At 38.2% G+C, this 18,248-nt stretch overlaps 1 protein-coding gene across 3 annotated transcripts in view; it reads right to left on the bottom strand.

Moving 5' to 3' along the window:
* The window catches only part of Scaper (S-phase cyclin A associated protein in the ER), a 365,479-nt gene that overhangs the window by 101,551 nt on the left and 245,680 nt on the right, over positions 1-18,248 (bottom strand). For all 3 annotated transcript variants that reach the window (XM_021171564.3, XM_029481364.2, XM_085844651.1), the window contains exon 26: positions 1,108-1,231. In XM_021171564.3, the coding sequence (XP_021027223.2) occupies positions 1,108-1,231 (124 nt within the window). The remainder of the gene's footprint in view (positions 1-1,107; positions 1,232-18,248) is intronic.

The raw sequence follows: 18,248 nt of genomic DNA on the forward strand, positions 1-18,248 counted from the left end.
CTTGGCTGGTATTGAACAGATGATAGCTATTACAAGATGCTTAGAGCCAGCTCATGTGTTCTTTGTGATGGGCCAGGTAGAATTACTGTCTTCTTCCACAGTTGCACAGCTCTCTGAAAAGAATGTCATCTCACCATTTCTATATGATAAGTTAAAGTCTGTGATTCCCCCAATTCAACACAGACCTGAAAGTCCTCTACTGTATGTGTGTTGGGGGCCTCATATCAGCTGGTGTATGCTGTCTATTTGGTGGTCCAGTGTTTGAGAGATCTTGGGGGTCCAGATTAATTGAGACTAATTGGGAAAATAGCTTCAGGATTTCATGTAGAAGATGCTCTTATGTGTAAATTACAGCTGCAGAATGCAGAGGAAAGAAAGAAGGGAGCCAAGGCATGGCATTTAAGGAAAGCAATTAGGACACAGGAAGTAGAAACAAGTTGGCTCTGGGAAATCTCCTGTGTTGTAAACCTGCAATGCCAATACCTGAGGGGCTTAGAAACCACATCAGGAAACTTCTGGTCCCAGGGTTTCAAAGACTGCAGTTGACAGACCTAAACCTTTAGCTATTACAATGAGCTTACCTCATTTAACATCTGGGAACAGAGGTAAAATTTAAGGTGACAGCTGGCTGCTTGTTCACATCATATGTAAGTTTTCCCTTTTTGACAAAGGCATTTCCTAAATTTTAAGTGTAAATGGCCACAAAAGCACCCTTTTAAACCAGGTCCTTTGACACATGCTGGTGAGAGGCACTGAGGTTCTTTTAGTTTTCTCTGACACCCACTCCTGTAGCTGTGCAGGTTTGACATTAGGTCCACCTAATTCCAGAGCCAAGTTAAATGTGTAAATCTGTGTTCTTCACAAGTGTTACATACCTATTGCTCATTAAATATTAGAACCTAGAAGGCTCTGACACAAAATATTCAAATAACTGAGAGATTTCACTTTCAGTTCCTATTGTGTGTTTGTAACCATCTTCATATCCCTTGCCTCCCCCCAACCCTCGATTTTAACCTTGACAGTAAATAGGCTAGATTCTTAGTTCTGACCACAGAACAATTTCTCAAATCTTAACAGCTTCTTATTTAAGGCACTAATATTACATACCGTCAATTGGTGTATCAGGAGGTCCATTAAGAAGGTAATCTTGTTACTAAACAGAACATCAGTGCAGTTTTCTGAACAGTTATTGCAGGCGAGGTTGTAAACATTGATTGCATTGCAGAGAGACCTGACAGAAAGGAAAACACCATTTGTAAAACCCAAGCAACTCTTCTCCCAACAGTTTAAAATACATAACATCAATGATACAGAAGGAATAGGCATGAGATGGAAGCTAGTCTACAAATCCAAGCCAAACCAATTAGGTACAGGTCCATCACCTAGACATAAACAGTTATTGCCACAGCTAATGAACGCTATGCTCATTATTACCTAACAGTTCTTACTACGAATGTCAATTAGTTACAGGATAGACAATGCAAACAACTTTCCAGATTTTCTGATAATGTCTTCATTTAAGACCAGACATCAACCAGGAACCTTGGCCTTTTAAATAATAACCCAGAAAAAAAAGACTGCTAAATTGCCTCTTGCCAGATCAGCTGGTATAGGACAAGGCAGCTGATAAAACAGGATGGAGAAACTAGAGATATTTTCCATGAGGTAAGACCTACAAATTTCTGATAAAAGAGACCTACTCTGCTTGAAGGGGGTATGAATATGGATCTGGACCTAGGCAGATGAAGAGTTCTTTCCTAGAAGGTCCAAACTGGCTATGAGCCAAAATCGTCTAAAAAAAAAAACCAAAGGTTTACTTTAGGAGACAGACAGACAGACACCCAAAACCATGATATTAATTGTTCACAGAAACTTTTAGAGCAGTAAGTTCAATGGGACTCTCCTGAGTGTTTTGAAGCTTGGGCCTAATGTAATGCCTGTGTAATCAATGTTCATCTATTCTGGCTTGTCTGACTGAATTTCCTGCTTAGTCCTGCACGCAAACCTTTTAGGAGAGTGGTTCTCAATCTCACGAGAGCTCCGAAAACCTTGGTAATAAAAATTTTCAATTCCTGGGAAGCAGCTCAGAGGGAGCCACTGACACGGGTTTTTAGTCAAAGACAGCCCTGACTAGGGAGGATACCTCCAGAGCTGATAGTCCTCTGGAGACCTGGGCAGAGGAGATAACAGGGCCAGAGCTGAGCTGGTCTATGGAATTCTTCAAGGTCTCACCAAATATAAGGAAACTAACATAGCAGTCAATCAAAATTGTACTAATGTTACTGCTTTGCCCACTACCAACCATATTAGAGGTTACCTAACTCTTCTGGAAAATTCCCCCAGCCCTGCATTAAAGGGGGCCTGTGAGCATCTCTGGTCATAACCATTTTGATGAATGGTTGACCCCTGCATGCTGGTAATTTCTGTAGAATAAATGCTCTTTGCCTTTGTATACTATTTGAGTGTGGTTCTTGCACCTTAACACTCCCTAATACTGCAACCCTTTCAATATAATTTCTCACGTGGTGGTGATTCCCCCCACAACCATAAAATTACTTTTGTTGCTACTCTATATCTGTAATTTTTTACTGTTATGAATCGTTGTGTAAATATTTAATCTGCTGGGTGGAGTTGGGCGACCCCTGTGACAGGGTTCTTTGGCCCCCAAAAGGGTTGCAACAAACAGGTTGAGAAGAGTTGTTGAGACATTTGTTTAATTGTGACCTGTCAATCAACAGTATCAATATTACCTGGGAACTTTATGAAATGCAAATTGCCAAACTCCACTGCATACCCAGAAATAGAAATCTGTGTCTTAAAACCAGTGATGAGGAGAGCCCCTGTTTTAATTATGTTTGATTCAGTTGGATCTGAGCACAGAATTGATGGGTCTCTGGAAGTTGATTACAGTTGAGCTACTACTCAAAAGTAGAGCTACAGGAACCAGATGCTTCTAGGGCAGAGTCCCAGTTTATCATTTAAGATATTAGCAAATTTCTAATGTAGCACTTATAATCTATTTCACATGTTTAAAAACAAGGTAATATTTAAGCTTTCTATGATTGTTTGAGAATTAAATGACATAATAAAGTACTTAGGGCACTACTTAATAATTAGTAGGACTCATGATTATTAATGCTATTACTGTTATTTGATTACAAGAGTAAGACTGCATTTGTTTTTCCATAAGGTTAAAACAGGTATTTATGTGGGTGGTTGGGTCAGGGTATACCTTCATAGAAGCAGGAGGAGAGGGAATGGGGTAGGGGGCTTCGCAGGGAATTGGGAAAGGGATAACATTTGAAATGTAAAGAAATAAAATACTCAATAAAAACAGGTGTTTATGATTATAAAAAATTATATTTGAGAAGGTGACATACAAAGAAACAGCAAAAAACTGTTATGAAAAAATATAGTATTTGTAATGCCATTCTTTCCCTACTGTTGTTAAGTATTTCCCGTTAACACTTAGTGTCTTCTATAACACTAAGTTTGAATTTTTAAAAAGAGAATCAGAATCTTACTGAGAAGCACAAAGCACAGAACAGAAAGCAAGAACTGTCCTGGCTGAGGTGGAAAATGGAAGGTTCTCCCTTCTCAGAGAATCTGAAGGTTTCCACAGACACATTCTCTTAGAATGCAGGGGAAATTACTGCACTAAGTGCCAGCTAAAGTTTTGCCTGGTAGTTTTTGAGTAGTTAAGAACAGTCACAGAATATCAGTATGGGCGACATCAGTAGAGATCATCCTACAGTGACATCAGATGGACCAGTGCCCAGGGGTTTCTGTTATCACTGTTTTGGGAGTCAGTTTCAGAAATCTCCCAAGACTTTTCTGAGTCATGTCCTTTGTGCCTTCCTTTCCAAAAAAGAACAAACTGAAAAATGCATAATTTAAAAAATACTGAACCATGTCTTATCCTATGGATATAAAAATTTAGTTTAACCAATCTCTATAGTGTCTAACTTTCAGTAGCATAAACAATGTCTTTGCTGTAAACTGCTGGGAAAAGCTCCAGATGACTTACACAGAAAAACCGACAGGTCGACTCTATACCCATAAAAGAATCTGGAGAATGCTTCTATGTCTGATACCCACGTCAAACACTACTGAACTGGCCTAAACAAGCAAAACAAATCCAGAATGTGACCAGGCATGATAGGCCTCACCTTGACTGTGACTGTGGACTTTACAAACAGTAGCTTCCAACTCTTAGAGTAGAGTCTGGATATCCCTGCTTTACTAATGAGCTCCAGGGTAAGGGTCTGGCTTTAGGCCTCGATCACCTTCCTGCACAGACACATGAAGTCTGGGAGCAAACGCCTGCTTGCTTCTTTCAAATTTGCTGATTGTGATAAAATGGGTAAAAGAAATGGAATGTTTTTAAGGTTTTCAAGCATACTGCCAAATTCACACTGGCTTCCAGAAAAAAAAACTTATACCAATTTTTACTGTGAGAAAGGCACCTTTCCCACACTCCATGTTATAGCTAATACTGGCTACATCTTCATTAATTTGATAGTAAACTAAATGTTACTCTGTTTTTGTTTTTATTTTTAAAATAATCATATAACACACAACATAACATGTTTTTTATGGAGTCTTCCCACATAGTTGTTCTACGAGCCTGTCCCCTGCCTGCATGCTTGTACTCTTGTATCCCTGCTGGCAATGTCCTTTTTCACTTTCATGTAATACATGCTCTATTACACACCCCAAGAGACTGATCTTCCTCATGGGCCCCTTTCTAGTTTCAGGATTTATACACATTCACTTATTCATATATAAAGCCAGCATCCACAAATAAAAGAAATATGCAATATTTGTCTTTCTGAGTCTGGACTTTACTTAATATAACAACATTCAGATCCATCAAGTTTTGGGCAATATTAATATTTAATTTTTGTTGATGGTCTAATAAAATGCATAGTGTATAATATGTTCTACATTCTCTTTGCCCATTTATCAGTTGATGAAAAATCTATGCTGATTTCCTTGTTTGTTTTTTTGCTTTCTTTTTATGATTTAAAAGTACTTTCAAATTATAAAATTAGGCAATTACTCAAATGTATGTTTTTAAAGTTATCACTAAGTGATAATTTTATGGTTTTCATAATTAATTCTATCAGTTCACTGCAAATTTATTTTGGTGTGATGTATAAAATAGGAGCTTCAAGCTATTTTAACACTACTGATGTGAGTGACTATACTGCCATAAATTTATTCCCAATGACACACATGGAGAATACATTCCCTGGTTTCTTTGTCTAATTGATAATTGTCTTTGTGTTAATATTGTAGTGTTTATTATGTTACATAAGTTAATGGTAGGGTTATTTAATATATAAAAACTATTAAAAATCCTGCTACAGTGCTGCGATGAATTGCAGTGCTTTAGATCTATACCTAAGATGCATTTGCTATTTATGTTTTTTATAACCCTGATTTCATTATTTTTTTGTGTTTTATTTAATCAAATTCATACAGCTTGTTATAGATTTTTGGTTAACAATTAAGAAGCACAAAGAAATACACATATATAAAAGAGTGTAACTTCTTTTAATATCCTCTGTGCTCACGAAGAAAATCTTTTCTTTGATAAAGAGGAATGGGCATCTAAACAGCCTTATGTTCACATAACTTGTTTAAGAAACTATGTTCTAATGAGGAAGAAAGGGAGAGAGAACCAAAACTCTCAGGGTGAGAAAAAACTTGGGTATGCAGTGGACTTACTTGAAAGACAATCTTTATTTGACGAGCACCTGGTTTAGAGTGCACACTGCTCAGAACCCAGCTTGGGTGGTCTGTCCAGCAGCCCTCTCTGTAATTTTAAACGTGGATGACTTGAAGGACTCTTTGACATCAAACAGAAAGCCCCACGTTTTCTAAGTATCTTCTCATGGCATATTCGGTCAAGATTTCACTCTGGTGGTGGCAAGATTCTAAGATACAGATTTTCTTGCCCCAAATATACTTATGAACAAATTTCTTTTGCCAGAAATTTTATTTTTACTGAACATGTTTCCTCTTCAAAACAGAGGACAGAAAAAAAGCATCATGAAACCATGCCTTTTAGTGAGAGGTGCGGCTCCTACACTTCTTTTACATGTAGATGATTATAGCATACAACTCAAGTACATACTTAGTACAGGAAGAGCCACTGAAGTACGTAAGTGTAGGTCCTGACACTATAGCAGTAGGGTACTTCAACACTCCACTTTCATATCAAAAACGTCTAACAAACTGAAAATCAGCAATGAAGTATCAGAGCTAAATTATACTGTAGATCAAATGAATATAGCAGGTATCTATAGAATATACTGCTTAACAGACAGAGAATACATATTTTTTTCTTAAAAGCAGGTAGAATCTTCTCTCTACACCTGATCACACGAGAGGTCATAAAGCAACCTTTAACAAACACACAGAACAAATAACAGAACAAAACTAATTTTTAACCTACCAAAGGTACCATGGAGTAGAACTAGAAATCAGTAGCAAGAGAAAACTCAGAAGCCACACAAAGATTTTTTTAAAATTTATTCTTCAATCTTTTTTTAACAGTCCAGACCTTATTCCCTTCCTGGTTCACCCTCTGACTGTTTCACATCCCATACCTCCTCTCCCATCTTCTAGAGGATGTCCCCATCCCCATACCCACTGTATCAAACCTCCACACTCCCTGGGGCCCCAAGTCTTTCAAGGGTTAAGTACATCTTCTCTGACTGAGTCCAGACCCAGAAGTTCTCTGCTGTATGTGTTGGGAGGGCCTCATATCAGCTGGTGTATGCTCCCTGGTGGTGGCTCAGTGTCTGAGAGATCCCAGGGGTTCAGGTTAGTTTAGACTGTTGGTCTTCTATAGGGTTGCCCTCCTCCTCACAAGAAAGGGCAGAGGGAGAAAGGGACCTGGGTGGGAAAGGGGACAGGGAGGGGAAGAGGGGAACATTATCAGGTATTGGGGTGGGGAACAAAACTGAAGCCCTGAGGGCTAGCAGAAAGAATCGAAACAGGCATCCTCGAGAGATGTCGGGGGGGGTGCTCTAGAATGTACCAGGGACCTGGGAGTGAGAGACTCTCAGGACTCAAAGGGAGAGACCTTAAATGAAATATTTTAGAGTGGGGAGAGAGAACTTGTAGAGCCCACCTCCAGCAGAAAGACAAGGCATCAAGTGGAGGTATGGGGTTGCTATCCCACAGCCAAAACTCTGACCCAGAATTGTTCCTGTCTAAAAGAAATTGAAGGGATAATGCAGGGGCAAAAATGGAGAGGAGCCTGAGGATAAGGTCTAGTGACAGGCCTCCTTATTAGGATCCAGCTCAGGGGTAGGCCTCAAGCTTTGACAATGTTACTGGTGCTATGATGTGCTTACAAACAAGTGCCTAGCATGACTGCCCTCCAAAAGGCCCAACAAGCATCTGAAAGAGTCAGATGTAGATATTTACACCAAACCAATGGACATAAGCTGCTGATCCCTCTGGTTGAATTAGGAAAAAGCTGAAAGAAACCATACAAAGATATGGAGACAGAACACTTATGGATCAAGAGGGAATCACTGAAGAAATAAAAAAGGAAGTTTAAAAATTCCTAGAACCTGGTAAGCATAGTGACAAATAACTTTAATGTTAGCACAAGTAGATGCAGGTGGATCTCTGTGAATTCAGGGCCAGCTTGGTATATAGAGAAAATTCCAGAAGGCTATGTAGTGAAACCCTGCCTTAAACAAAAATCCAACAATAAAAAAAAAAGAGCATTATCTTCTCTTAGAACCCCTGGGATAAGAGACAATCAAGGCAGTCCTAGGCAGAAACTTCACAACTGTAAATACTCACATTAAAAACATTAGCAAGATCTGAAATTACTAATGTAATGATGAACCCAAGGCTCTAGGAAAATAAAAAACAAAAACTAGAGGAATTAATGAATTAAAGAGAATATACAGTATCAATGAAGTAAGACTTAATCTTAAAAATTAGTAAGACACACACACACACACAGACGAGAGAGAGAGAGACACAGAGAGAGAGAGAGAGACAGAGAGACAGAGAGAGAGACAGAGAGAGAGACAGAGAGAGACAGAGAGGAGCAAGATGGGGAGGATAAGGAAGAGATGAGGACAGAGGAGGGGCAGGAGGAGAAAGAGGAAGAAGAGGAAGAGGAGGAAGAAAAGGAGAAGGAGGAAGAGGAGGGAGAGGAGGAGGAGGAGGAGAAGGAAGAGGAATAGTTAAACCCAACTTAAATCAAATAACTGAAAAGAGAGTTGTTAAAACAGACTCCAGACTCCAGTGAAGTCCAGAAAATCAAACTTTGAAAGCTTACATTTTAAAAAGCTGAAAAATAGAAGTATTAGAGAAATTTATATACTCACATCACCTACTAAAATTAAATTCAAGATATAAACAACTTAGATTATTAACAAGCAAAAAGAGTGAAGCAGCAATTCAGTCTCTATGCAAAGAAAAGCTCAGGGCCAGATGGATCCACTACATAATCTATTAAACACACAAGGAAGCTCTCACACCTTAAACTGTTTTACAAAATTAAAGGGAAGGAACACTACCAAATTCATTATATGAGGCCTAAGCTACCCTGATGTTAAAACTGGGTCAAGACTACAAGAAAACAATCTACAGAGTAATGCCCCGGATGAATATATATGTCAACATTCTCATATATGTGCATCTATATTTATTTCTAAATGTGTAGCTCTTAAAAGAAGTTATGCCATTTGGGTTGATAATATTTCTCACACAAGGCACAGACTATCAAAACTCAGTTCCAGGCACAAGAAACTTCCTTTCGAGTTGTTTGGTCAGGGTTATCCAACAGATACCCCAAAGAATATAGGGTTTGGCTGTTGCCCATATTTGTGTCCCAGAGGTGGAAGATAGTAAGTCTCTATTGTTGAAGTCACCACAAACTTTGGACACAGAACTCAAGATATTCCATCTCGATCTGACCCGAAAGCTTCCTGTCTTATGGTACCAGAAGGTGCTATGCAAACTGTCAAGAGGATGTGATGTCTATGAACTACAACAATTACTAGCATGGCAAGAAAGGCCCAAGTGTGCAACAGTGGAACTCGTATCTTGGCAGTAACCGGAAGTTGTCTAATTGGAATTGAGGCCTGCTCAACAAAAAGGAAACCATACTTGGTACTGTATACCAACCACCAATGGCTAATATGCTTGTGGATCTCAGAAAAAAAGTTACTGTCGCTTTACGAGACTAGTTTAATATCTAACTCCTTTCAAAACGTATCTATAGATCTGTATATGTGCAGTTGCCTCTTCAAAAAAGCTTCTATTTGCAAATATGGAGAGAATTACAGAAAAGTATAACTGACCCATATACAAAGATCAACTTATCTTGGGGTGCCCAGCCCCAGTTGACAGAGCTATAACACAACTCTTACATCTATGGCTCAGAAAACATCACAGAGGATAGGAAGAATGATTGCAAGAGCTAGAAGATCAGAGACTCTGAAGTGAGATTGTATCTCTTAGAAGTGACAAGGAAGGGTCACTAATGATATCTCAACAATACGGCTGCCTAAGTAAGACCTGAACAAAGACAATACAAACAAACATACTAAATAGAAGACAAAAATCTCATGGGGTCTCATCCCCAAACAAAGAATGGCTGGCAGGTAACTAATGAATGCTAAGAGGGAGAATTAGTCTCTCCCAGGGATGAGCCCCTTAATTGGTTATCCAATATCAAGTGGTAAGCCCTGAAATCCTATGCAAACAAGCAACACTGAACAAACTCAGCAGGTTGTATTAGAGGGGCAAAATAAAAGGGGGAAATGATGTAAAATTATGCTTTAATTAAAATAAAAAATTCTCAAACCCCCCCTGAAAATAGAGCACATAAAGAACATCATACAACAAGACAGGTTGGTTTCATTCCGGGATGAAAGCTTGGCTTAACATATGGAAATCAATAAAGTAATACACTATCTAAACAAATTTAAGGACACAAATCAAACAATCACTCCAACAAATGTAGGCAAGGCACCTGACAAAGTTCAATGTGCCTTCATGATAAAAATCCTGAAAAATATTAGGATCACACAGACCATGTTTTAACATAATAAAGGCACACAACAAATTTCTAGCAATCATACTAAATGGAGAAAAACTGAATCAGACCAGAGTGCCCACTCTCAATTTTCATTCAAAATAGTAACCAACTCTTAGGTGGAGTAATAAGGCAAGAGAAATAATGTAGAAGTGATACAAGTACAAAAGGAAGTAGTCAAACTACCCTGATTTGTAGATACCATGAGACTGTAAGTAAGAGGCCTTACAGGTTTCACCAGAGAGTTTTTAGATATAAGCACTCTTACACAGCAACTTCAAAAACCATGAAATACCTAGGAATACATCTAAGCAAGGAGGTCAAAGACCTTTACAATCAAAGCTTCAACACACTGGGAAAAAATAAATTGTAATAGATATTCAGATGACAGAAAGACCCCGTAAAGAGCTTGTACTAGAATTAATACCATGAAAACTAGGTATATCACCAAATGGAATCTACAGAGTCAATGAAATTTCATAAAATCTCAAATGACATTCTTCACAGAACTACAAAATATCCTAAAATTAGTGTAGAAACACAAGGATCAAGGATAGCCAAAGCAATACTAAGTAGAAAGAATAAATAATACTGGAGCTACCACAATATTTGATTTCAAATTATTCTTTTTTGGTAGTTTTTTTAATAGATATTTTTATCATTTACATTTCAAATGCTATCCCTTTCCTACTTTTTTCTCCAAAAATCCCCTATACCCTCCCTCCTTCCCTTGCTCCCCAACCCACGCACTCTCCCTTCCTGGCCCTGACATTCCCCTACACTGGGGCCTAGAATCTTCTCAAGACCAAGGGCCTCTCCTCCCACTGATGACCAACTAGGCCATCCTCTACTACATATGCAGCTAGACACATGAGCTCTGGGGGTACTGGTTAGTACATATTGTTGTTACTCCTATAGGGCTGCAGACCCCTTCTGCTCCTTGGATACTTTCTCTAGCTCCGTCATTGGGGACCTTGTGTTCCATCCAAGATGACTGTGAGCATCTTCTTCTGTATTTGCAAGGCACTGGCATAGCCTCACAAGAGACAGCTATATCAGGGTACTCACAGCAAAATCTTGTTGGCATATGCAATAGTGTCTGGGTTTGGTGGTTGTTTATGGGATGGATCCCCAAGTGGGGCAGTCTTGGATGGTCCTTCCTTCAGTCTCAGCTCAAAACTTTGTCTTTGTAACTCTTCCATGGGAATTTTTTTATTTAAACAATTTTTTATTAGATATTTTCTTTATTTATAATTCAAATGCTATCCCAAAAGTCCCCTATACCCTCCCCCAACCATGCTCCCCCAAACCACCCAAAACCCACTTCTTGGCCCTGGTACTATCCTGTACTGGGGCATATAATCTATGTAAGACCAAGGACCTCTCCTCCCAATGATGGCCAATTAGGCCATCTTCTGCTACATGTGTAGCTAGAGACAAGAGCTCAGTGGGTACTGGTTAGTTCATATTGCTGTTCCACCTATAGGGTTGCAGACACCTTTAGCTCCTTGGGTGCTTTCTCTAGCTCCTCCGTTGGGGGCCCTGTGTTCCATCCAATAGATGACTGAGAACATCCACTTCTATATGACTGAGAGCATCCACTTCTATATTTGCCAGACACTGGCATAGCCTCACAAGAGACAGCTATATCAGGGTCATGCCAGCAAAATCTTGCTGGTATATGCAAGAGTGTCTGGGTTTGGTGGCTGATTATGGTATGGATCCCCAGGTGGGGCAGTCTCTGCATGGTCCTTCCTTCTGTCTCAGCTCCAAACTTTGTCTCTTTAACATCTCACATGGGTATTTTTTCCCCGATTCTAAGGAGGGATGAAGTGTCCACACTTTGGTCTTCCTTCTTCAGTTTCATGTGTTTTGCAAATTGTATCTTGGGTATTCTAAGTTTCTGAGCTAATATCCACTTATCAGTGAGTGCATATCATGTGAGTTCTTTTGATTGGGTTACCTCACTCAGGATGATATCCTCCAGATCCATCCATTTGACTAAGAATTTCATAAATTCATTGTTTTTAGTAGCTGAGTAGTACTCCATTGTGTAAATGTACCACATTTTCTGTATCCATTCCTCTGTTGAGGGACATCTGTGTTCTTTCCAGCTTGTGGCTATTATAAATAAGGCTGCTATGAACATAGTGGAGCATGTGTTATTACAAGTTGGAACATCTTCTAGAATATCTGCCCAAGAGAGGTATTGCTGGATCCTCTAGAAGTACTATGTCCAGAGTGGTTGTACAAGCTTGAAATCCCACCAACAATGGAGGAGTGTTCCTCTTTCTCCACATCCTCTACAGCATCTGCTGTCACCTGAATTTTGATGTTAGTCATTCTGACTGGTGTGAGGTGGAATCTAAGGGTTGTTTTAATTTGTATTTCCCTGATGATTAAGGATGTTGAACATTTTTTCAGGTGCTTCTCAGCCATTTGGTATTCTTCAGTTGAGAATTCTTTGTTTAGCTCTGAACCCCATTTTTAATGGGGTTATTTGAATTTCTGGAGTCCAGCTTCTTTAGTTCTTTGTATATATTGGATATTAGTTCCCTATCAGATTTAGGATTGGTAAAAATTCTTTGCCAATCTGTTGGTGGCCTTTTTGTCTTATTGACAGTGTCTTTTGCCTTACAGAAGCTTTGCAATTTTATGAGGTCCCATTGGTTGATTCTCGGTCTTACAGTACAAGCCACTGGTGTTCTGTTCAGGAATTTTTCCCCTCTGCCCATATCTTTGAAACTTTTCCATACTTTCTTCCTCTACAAGTTTTAGTGTCTCTGGTTTATGTGGAGTTCCTTGATCCAGTTAGACTTGCGTTTTGTACAAGGAGATAAGAACGGATCAATTGTCATTCTTCTACATGATAATCACCAGTTGTGCCAGCACCATTTGTTGAAAATGCTGTCTGAGAAAAAAAATGCGGACTGAGAAAGATATTAGGGAAACAACACCCTTCACAATAGTCACAAAGAATATAAAATACCTTGGTGTGACTCTAACTAAGGAAGTGAAAGATCTGTATGATAAGAACTTCAAGTCTCCGAAGAAAGAAATTGGAGAAGGTCTCAGAAGATGGAATGATCTCCCATGCTCATGGATTGGCAGGATCAATATGGTAAAAATGCCTATCTTGCCAAAAGCAATCTACAGATTCAATGCAATCCCCATCAAAATTCCAACCCAATTCTTCACTGAGATAGAAAGGGCAATTTGCAAATTTATCTGGAAAAATAAAAAACCTAGGATAGCAAAGACTATTCTCAACAATAAAAGAACCTCTGGGGGAATCACCATCCCTGACCTCAAGCTGTACTACAGAGCAATTGTGATTAAAACTGCATGGTACTGGTACAGTGACAGACAGGTAGATCAATGGAATAGAATTGAAGACCCAGAAATGAATCCACACACCTATAGTCACTTGATCTTTGACAAGGGAGCTAAAACCATCCAGTGGAAAAAAGACAGCATGTAGAAGAATGCAAATTGATCCATTCTTATCTCCTTGTACAAAGCTCAAGTCTACGTGGATCAAAGACCTACACATAAGACCAGAGACACTGAAATTAATCGAGGAGAACATAGGGAAAAGCCTTGAAGATATGGGCACAAGGGAAAAATTCCTCAACAGAACAGCAATAGCTTGTGTTGTAAGATCAAGAATCGACAAATGGAGGGCTGGTGAGATGGCTCAGTGGGTAAGAACACCCGACTGCTCTTCCGAAGGTCCGAAGTTCAAATCCCAGCAACCACATGGTGGCTCACAACCATCCGTAATGAGATCTGACTCCCTCTTCTGGAGTATCTGAAGACAGCTACAGTGTACTTATATATAATAAAAATAAATAAATCTTTAAAAAAAAAAGAACTTCTTTAAAAAAAAAAAGAATCGACAAATGGGACCTCATAAAATTGCAAAGCTTCTGTAAGGCAAAAGACAAAAGACACTGTCAATAAAACAAAAAGGCCACCAACAGATTGGGAAAGGATTTTTTTTTTTTTACTGATCCTAAATCTGATAGGGGACTAATATCCAAGATATACAAAGAACTCAAGAAGCTGGACTCCAGAAATTCAAATTAAAAATGGGGTTCAGAGCTAAACAAAGAATTCTCACCTGAGGAATACTGAATGGCTGAGAAGCACCTGAAAAAATGTTCAACATCCTTAATCATCAGGGAAATGCAAATTAAAACAACCCTTAGATTTCACCTCACACCAGTCAGAATGGCTAATATCAAAAATTTAGGTGATAGCAGATGCTGTCGAGGATGTGGAGAAAGAGGAACACTCCTCCACTGCTGGTGGGATTGCAAGCTTTTACAACCACTCTGGAAGTCAGTCTGGAGGTTCCTCAGAAAATTGGACACAACACTACCGGAAGATCCAGCAATACCTCTCCTGGGCATATACTCAGAAGAAGTTCCAACTGGTAACAAGAACACAAGCTCCACTATGTTCATAGCACCCTTATTTATAATAGCCACAAGCTGGAAAGAACCCAGATGTCCCTCAACAGAAGAATGGATACAGAAAATGTGGTACATTTACACAATGGAGTACTTCTCAGCTATTAAAAACAATGGATTTATGAAATTCTTGGACAAATGGATGTATCTGGAGGATATCATCCTTAGTGAGGTAACCCAATAATAAAAGCAGTCACTTGATATGCACTCACTGATAAGTGGTTATTAGCCCAGAAACATAGAACACCCAAGATACAATTTGCAAAATACAAGAAAATCAAGAAGAGAGAAGACCAATGGGTCGATACTTCATTCCTCCTTAGAATAGGGAGCAAAATATCCATGAAAGGAGTTACAGAGCTAAGACGAAAGGATGGACTATCCAGAGACTACCCCACCTGGGGATCCATCCCATAATCAGCCACCAAACCCAGACACTATTGCATATGCCAGAAAGATTTTGCTGAACGGACCCTGTTATAGGTGTTCGTATTAGGCTATGCCAGTGCCTGGCAAATACAGAAGTGGATGTTCACAGTCATTTATAAGATGGAACACAGGGCCCCCAATGGAGAAGCTAGAGAAAGCACCCAAGGAGCTGAAGGGGTCTGCAACCCTATAGATGGAACAACAAAATGAACTAACCAGTACCCCCAGAGCTCTTATCTCTAGCTGCACATGTAGCAGAAGATGGCCTAATCAGCCATCACTGGAATGAGAGGCCCCTTGGTATTTCAAAGTTTATATGCCCCACTACAGGGGTATGCCAGGGCCAAGAAGCGGGAGTGGGTGGGTAGGGGAGCAGGGCGGAGGGAGGTTATAGAGAACTTTCGGGATAGCATTTGAAATGTATATAAAGAAAATATCTAATAAAAAATAAATAAAAAGAAAGTCTTATGTTGAAAGATTACCATAATGCATTAAAATATAAGTTGAATACTAAATTAGTATGTTATTTTTAAATTGTAGAGATAAAGCATTATATTTACTGCTAATATTAATTTGATATTAGGCAGCTATTATTATAAAGTCTTTAAAGATGCTCTTAAATAGGACCCCATTATGTAATTTAAACTTTACAATTAAACAGCCTGGTTCTGGAGAAGACCCCAGGTGGTTTGCAGTGATAAACAGCAGATTAAAGTTGACACAACTAATTTCTTTACTTTAATCTTATTAGTGGTTCAACAGCTGTCATCTGTAATCACCTCTCCCCAAAAATCCTTTGAGACATAAACAAAATATCTTAGTACATCAAATGAAGAAATGAATGTACTGATCACTATGGCTAACTAGCTTCAAAATATTTTATTTTGTCTACTACAACAAGTTACTTTTTACAATAAGATCAAATATATTTATAAATAATTAAGAATTAAATAAAAAGGAAATATTTTTAATTTTTCTAATACTTTAAATATCAACTTATAATGTACATAAATATAATATTCCTATAGATAAATATAAAATTATTTGACAGTAAGTTATATTGTGAATTCTTCCAGACTGGTGAATAGTATTTTGTTAACATTACTGAGGGTCTATGATGTAGTGGAGAAAGTGGGGTGTGACATGGGTTCCAACCCTCTGAAAAGCTACATCTGGATTTATGAGAAGAATATTCTATTCTAAAATTTATCCTATTCTCTTGAAAAATCTATCCTAAAAAAGCTAGTCAATATACAGAAATCTTGCATTTCTTTCTCTCTCTCTTTCTCTCTCTCTTTCTTTCTTTCAGATTTATTATTATTATTATTATTATTATTATTATTATTATTATTATTATTATATGTAAGTACACTGTAGCTGTCTTCAGACACTCCAGAAGAGGGAGTCAGATCTCATTACGGATGGTTGTGAGCCACCATATGGTTGCTGGGATTTGAACTCAGGACCTTAGGAAGAGCAGTCAGTGTTCTTAACAGCTGAGTCATCTCTCCAGCCTGCATTTCTTTTTCTGAATATAACTGTTATGTTTCCCCTGAACATTATGTCTTCTTCACACAAACAGTTACTAGTGATTTTGGTTTACTGATGAACTTGCTAGGTGAAAAAAAAAATGATGGCCACAGACCATCTCCCACACCCAAGTATAAAGAGCATAAGGCAAAACAAATCAAACAATGGTCTTGCCACAAAATATAAACAGTAACAACAAAAGCTCTGCAACTCACATAGCTCATCCCAGTTTACAAAATTTTACCAATAATCTGTTTTCATTTTGCTAAAGTAGTAAATGTTTACATTACACAACAGTACACATATACAATGTAGCAGTACAGATACAACTGCCAGCGATACATACTAGCTTTATGAGATATGCAACCAAAGACCTCAGATACTAACACTTTGAACTGCAACAGTTTTTTTTTTCTTTTGTTATATGATGTGATACAGAACATATTTATTAGTTTCACATTTTCTAAGGTGGTAAAAAGGTTTTTTTTTTTTGATGATAGAAATCATATAGATCTCAGAATAAAGGAAATTCAACAAATACATGTTGATAAAGTTATTCTTTGGTGACACTAGGCAGGCAATAATACAGAATAATAGTACAGAAATGAGAAATGTGACAGTTTAGTTCAGCCGATGTGATGATGGGGAGGAAACCATGTTCTTTTTTAACCTTAGTTTATTTCTCTTCATAAACTGATACTTTAGTATAAATATACCAGAGTCTGCAGTTACGAAATAAATGCATTGCCTGACAGCCCTACATGGAAACCAAGTGCCTTCACGCAGATAGGGTCACACCAAAGTTGCAACCCTGCAGCTCTTATGACAACACATGCACCCAATCCCGTGCAGTGTAACTGTTATAGTTATGCACGGGTACTTTCTAGTAGCAGTTTGGCGCACAGCTGAGCAATTGCCCCTCACTGAATAAAATGTGTTTTACTTTTCAAGGATGAGAGAGGATTAGAAGATAGGGTTGTACCCTGAAAGCCTGTGTCTACTGCTTGAGCATGCTGAGTTTTAGGGATATGGATAATATGGCTTCCTTGAGATGAACAGAATTGTAACTAAAAAAAAAAAAAAAAAAAAAAAGCCTGTCCTGAAATAAACAAAGGAGTTATTTATTTCTTTTGTTAAATGCTACAAAATTTTACTCCTTTCATTAAACACTGTCTTATAAAATATTGTACCTATTTTCTAGTTGTTAAAATACAGCTAATTATAATAATAAATACATTAGTGCACAAAATGAGCTTCATGCTATGGCTGCAAAAGTTTTTAGCTGAATTACACTGCTAGGATTTGAAGTGAGAACATGAAGAGAGGAAGAGAAGCACTTCTCTGTGATCTTTTGACCTTAAACATCTTAACTTTACCTTCAAATTAGGCAGTTAGCTTCTAGTGTCAGATAAGTAATTAAATGATTATGTTTCTCATGAGAATACTGGCTTTTTAGTAAGATGGCGGGATACAATTTGGTCCATTGGGATCAAGTTTAGACAGGAAAATCTGGGGGTATATATGTTTCAATTGTTTATAAATAAACTATATATAAAATAAAACAATGCTCTTGAGATCTAAACTAAGCTCAAATTCTAAATCAAGAGTGAGGAACTCTTAAAGAATAAAGAAGGCTGTAAGTGCCACATCTATTCTTACTGGACTCATGCTCTAAGAACTGTACTAATGTATATTTCTTACCTTTGATTCGGAAGGCACACCACTTTTCAATG

This window comes from Mus caroli, unplaced genomic scaffold (genome assembly GCF_978045245.1).
Source record: "Mus caroli unplaced genomic scaffold, Mus_caroli_1 scaffold_11, whole genome shotgun sequence".
In the NCBI taxonomy this organism is placed as follows: Eukaryota; Metazoa; Chordata; class Mammalia; order Rodentia; family Muridae; genus Mus; species Mus caroli.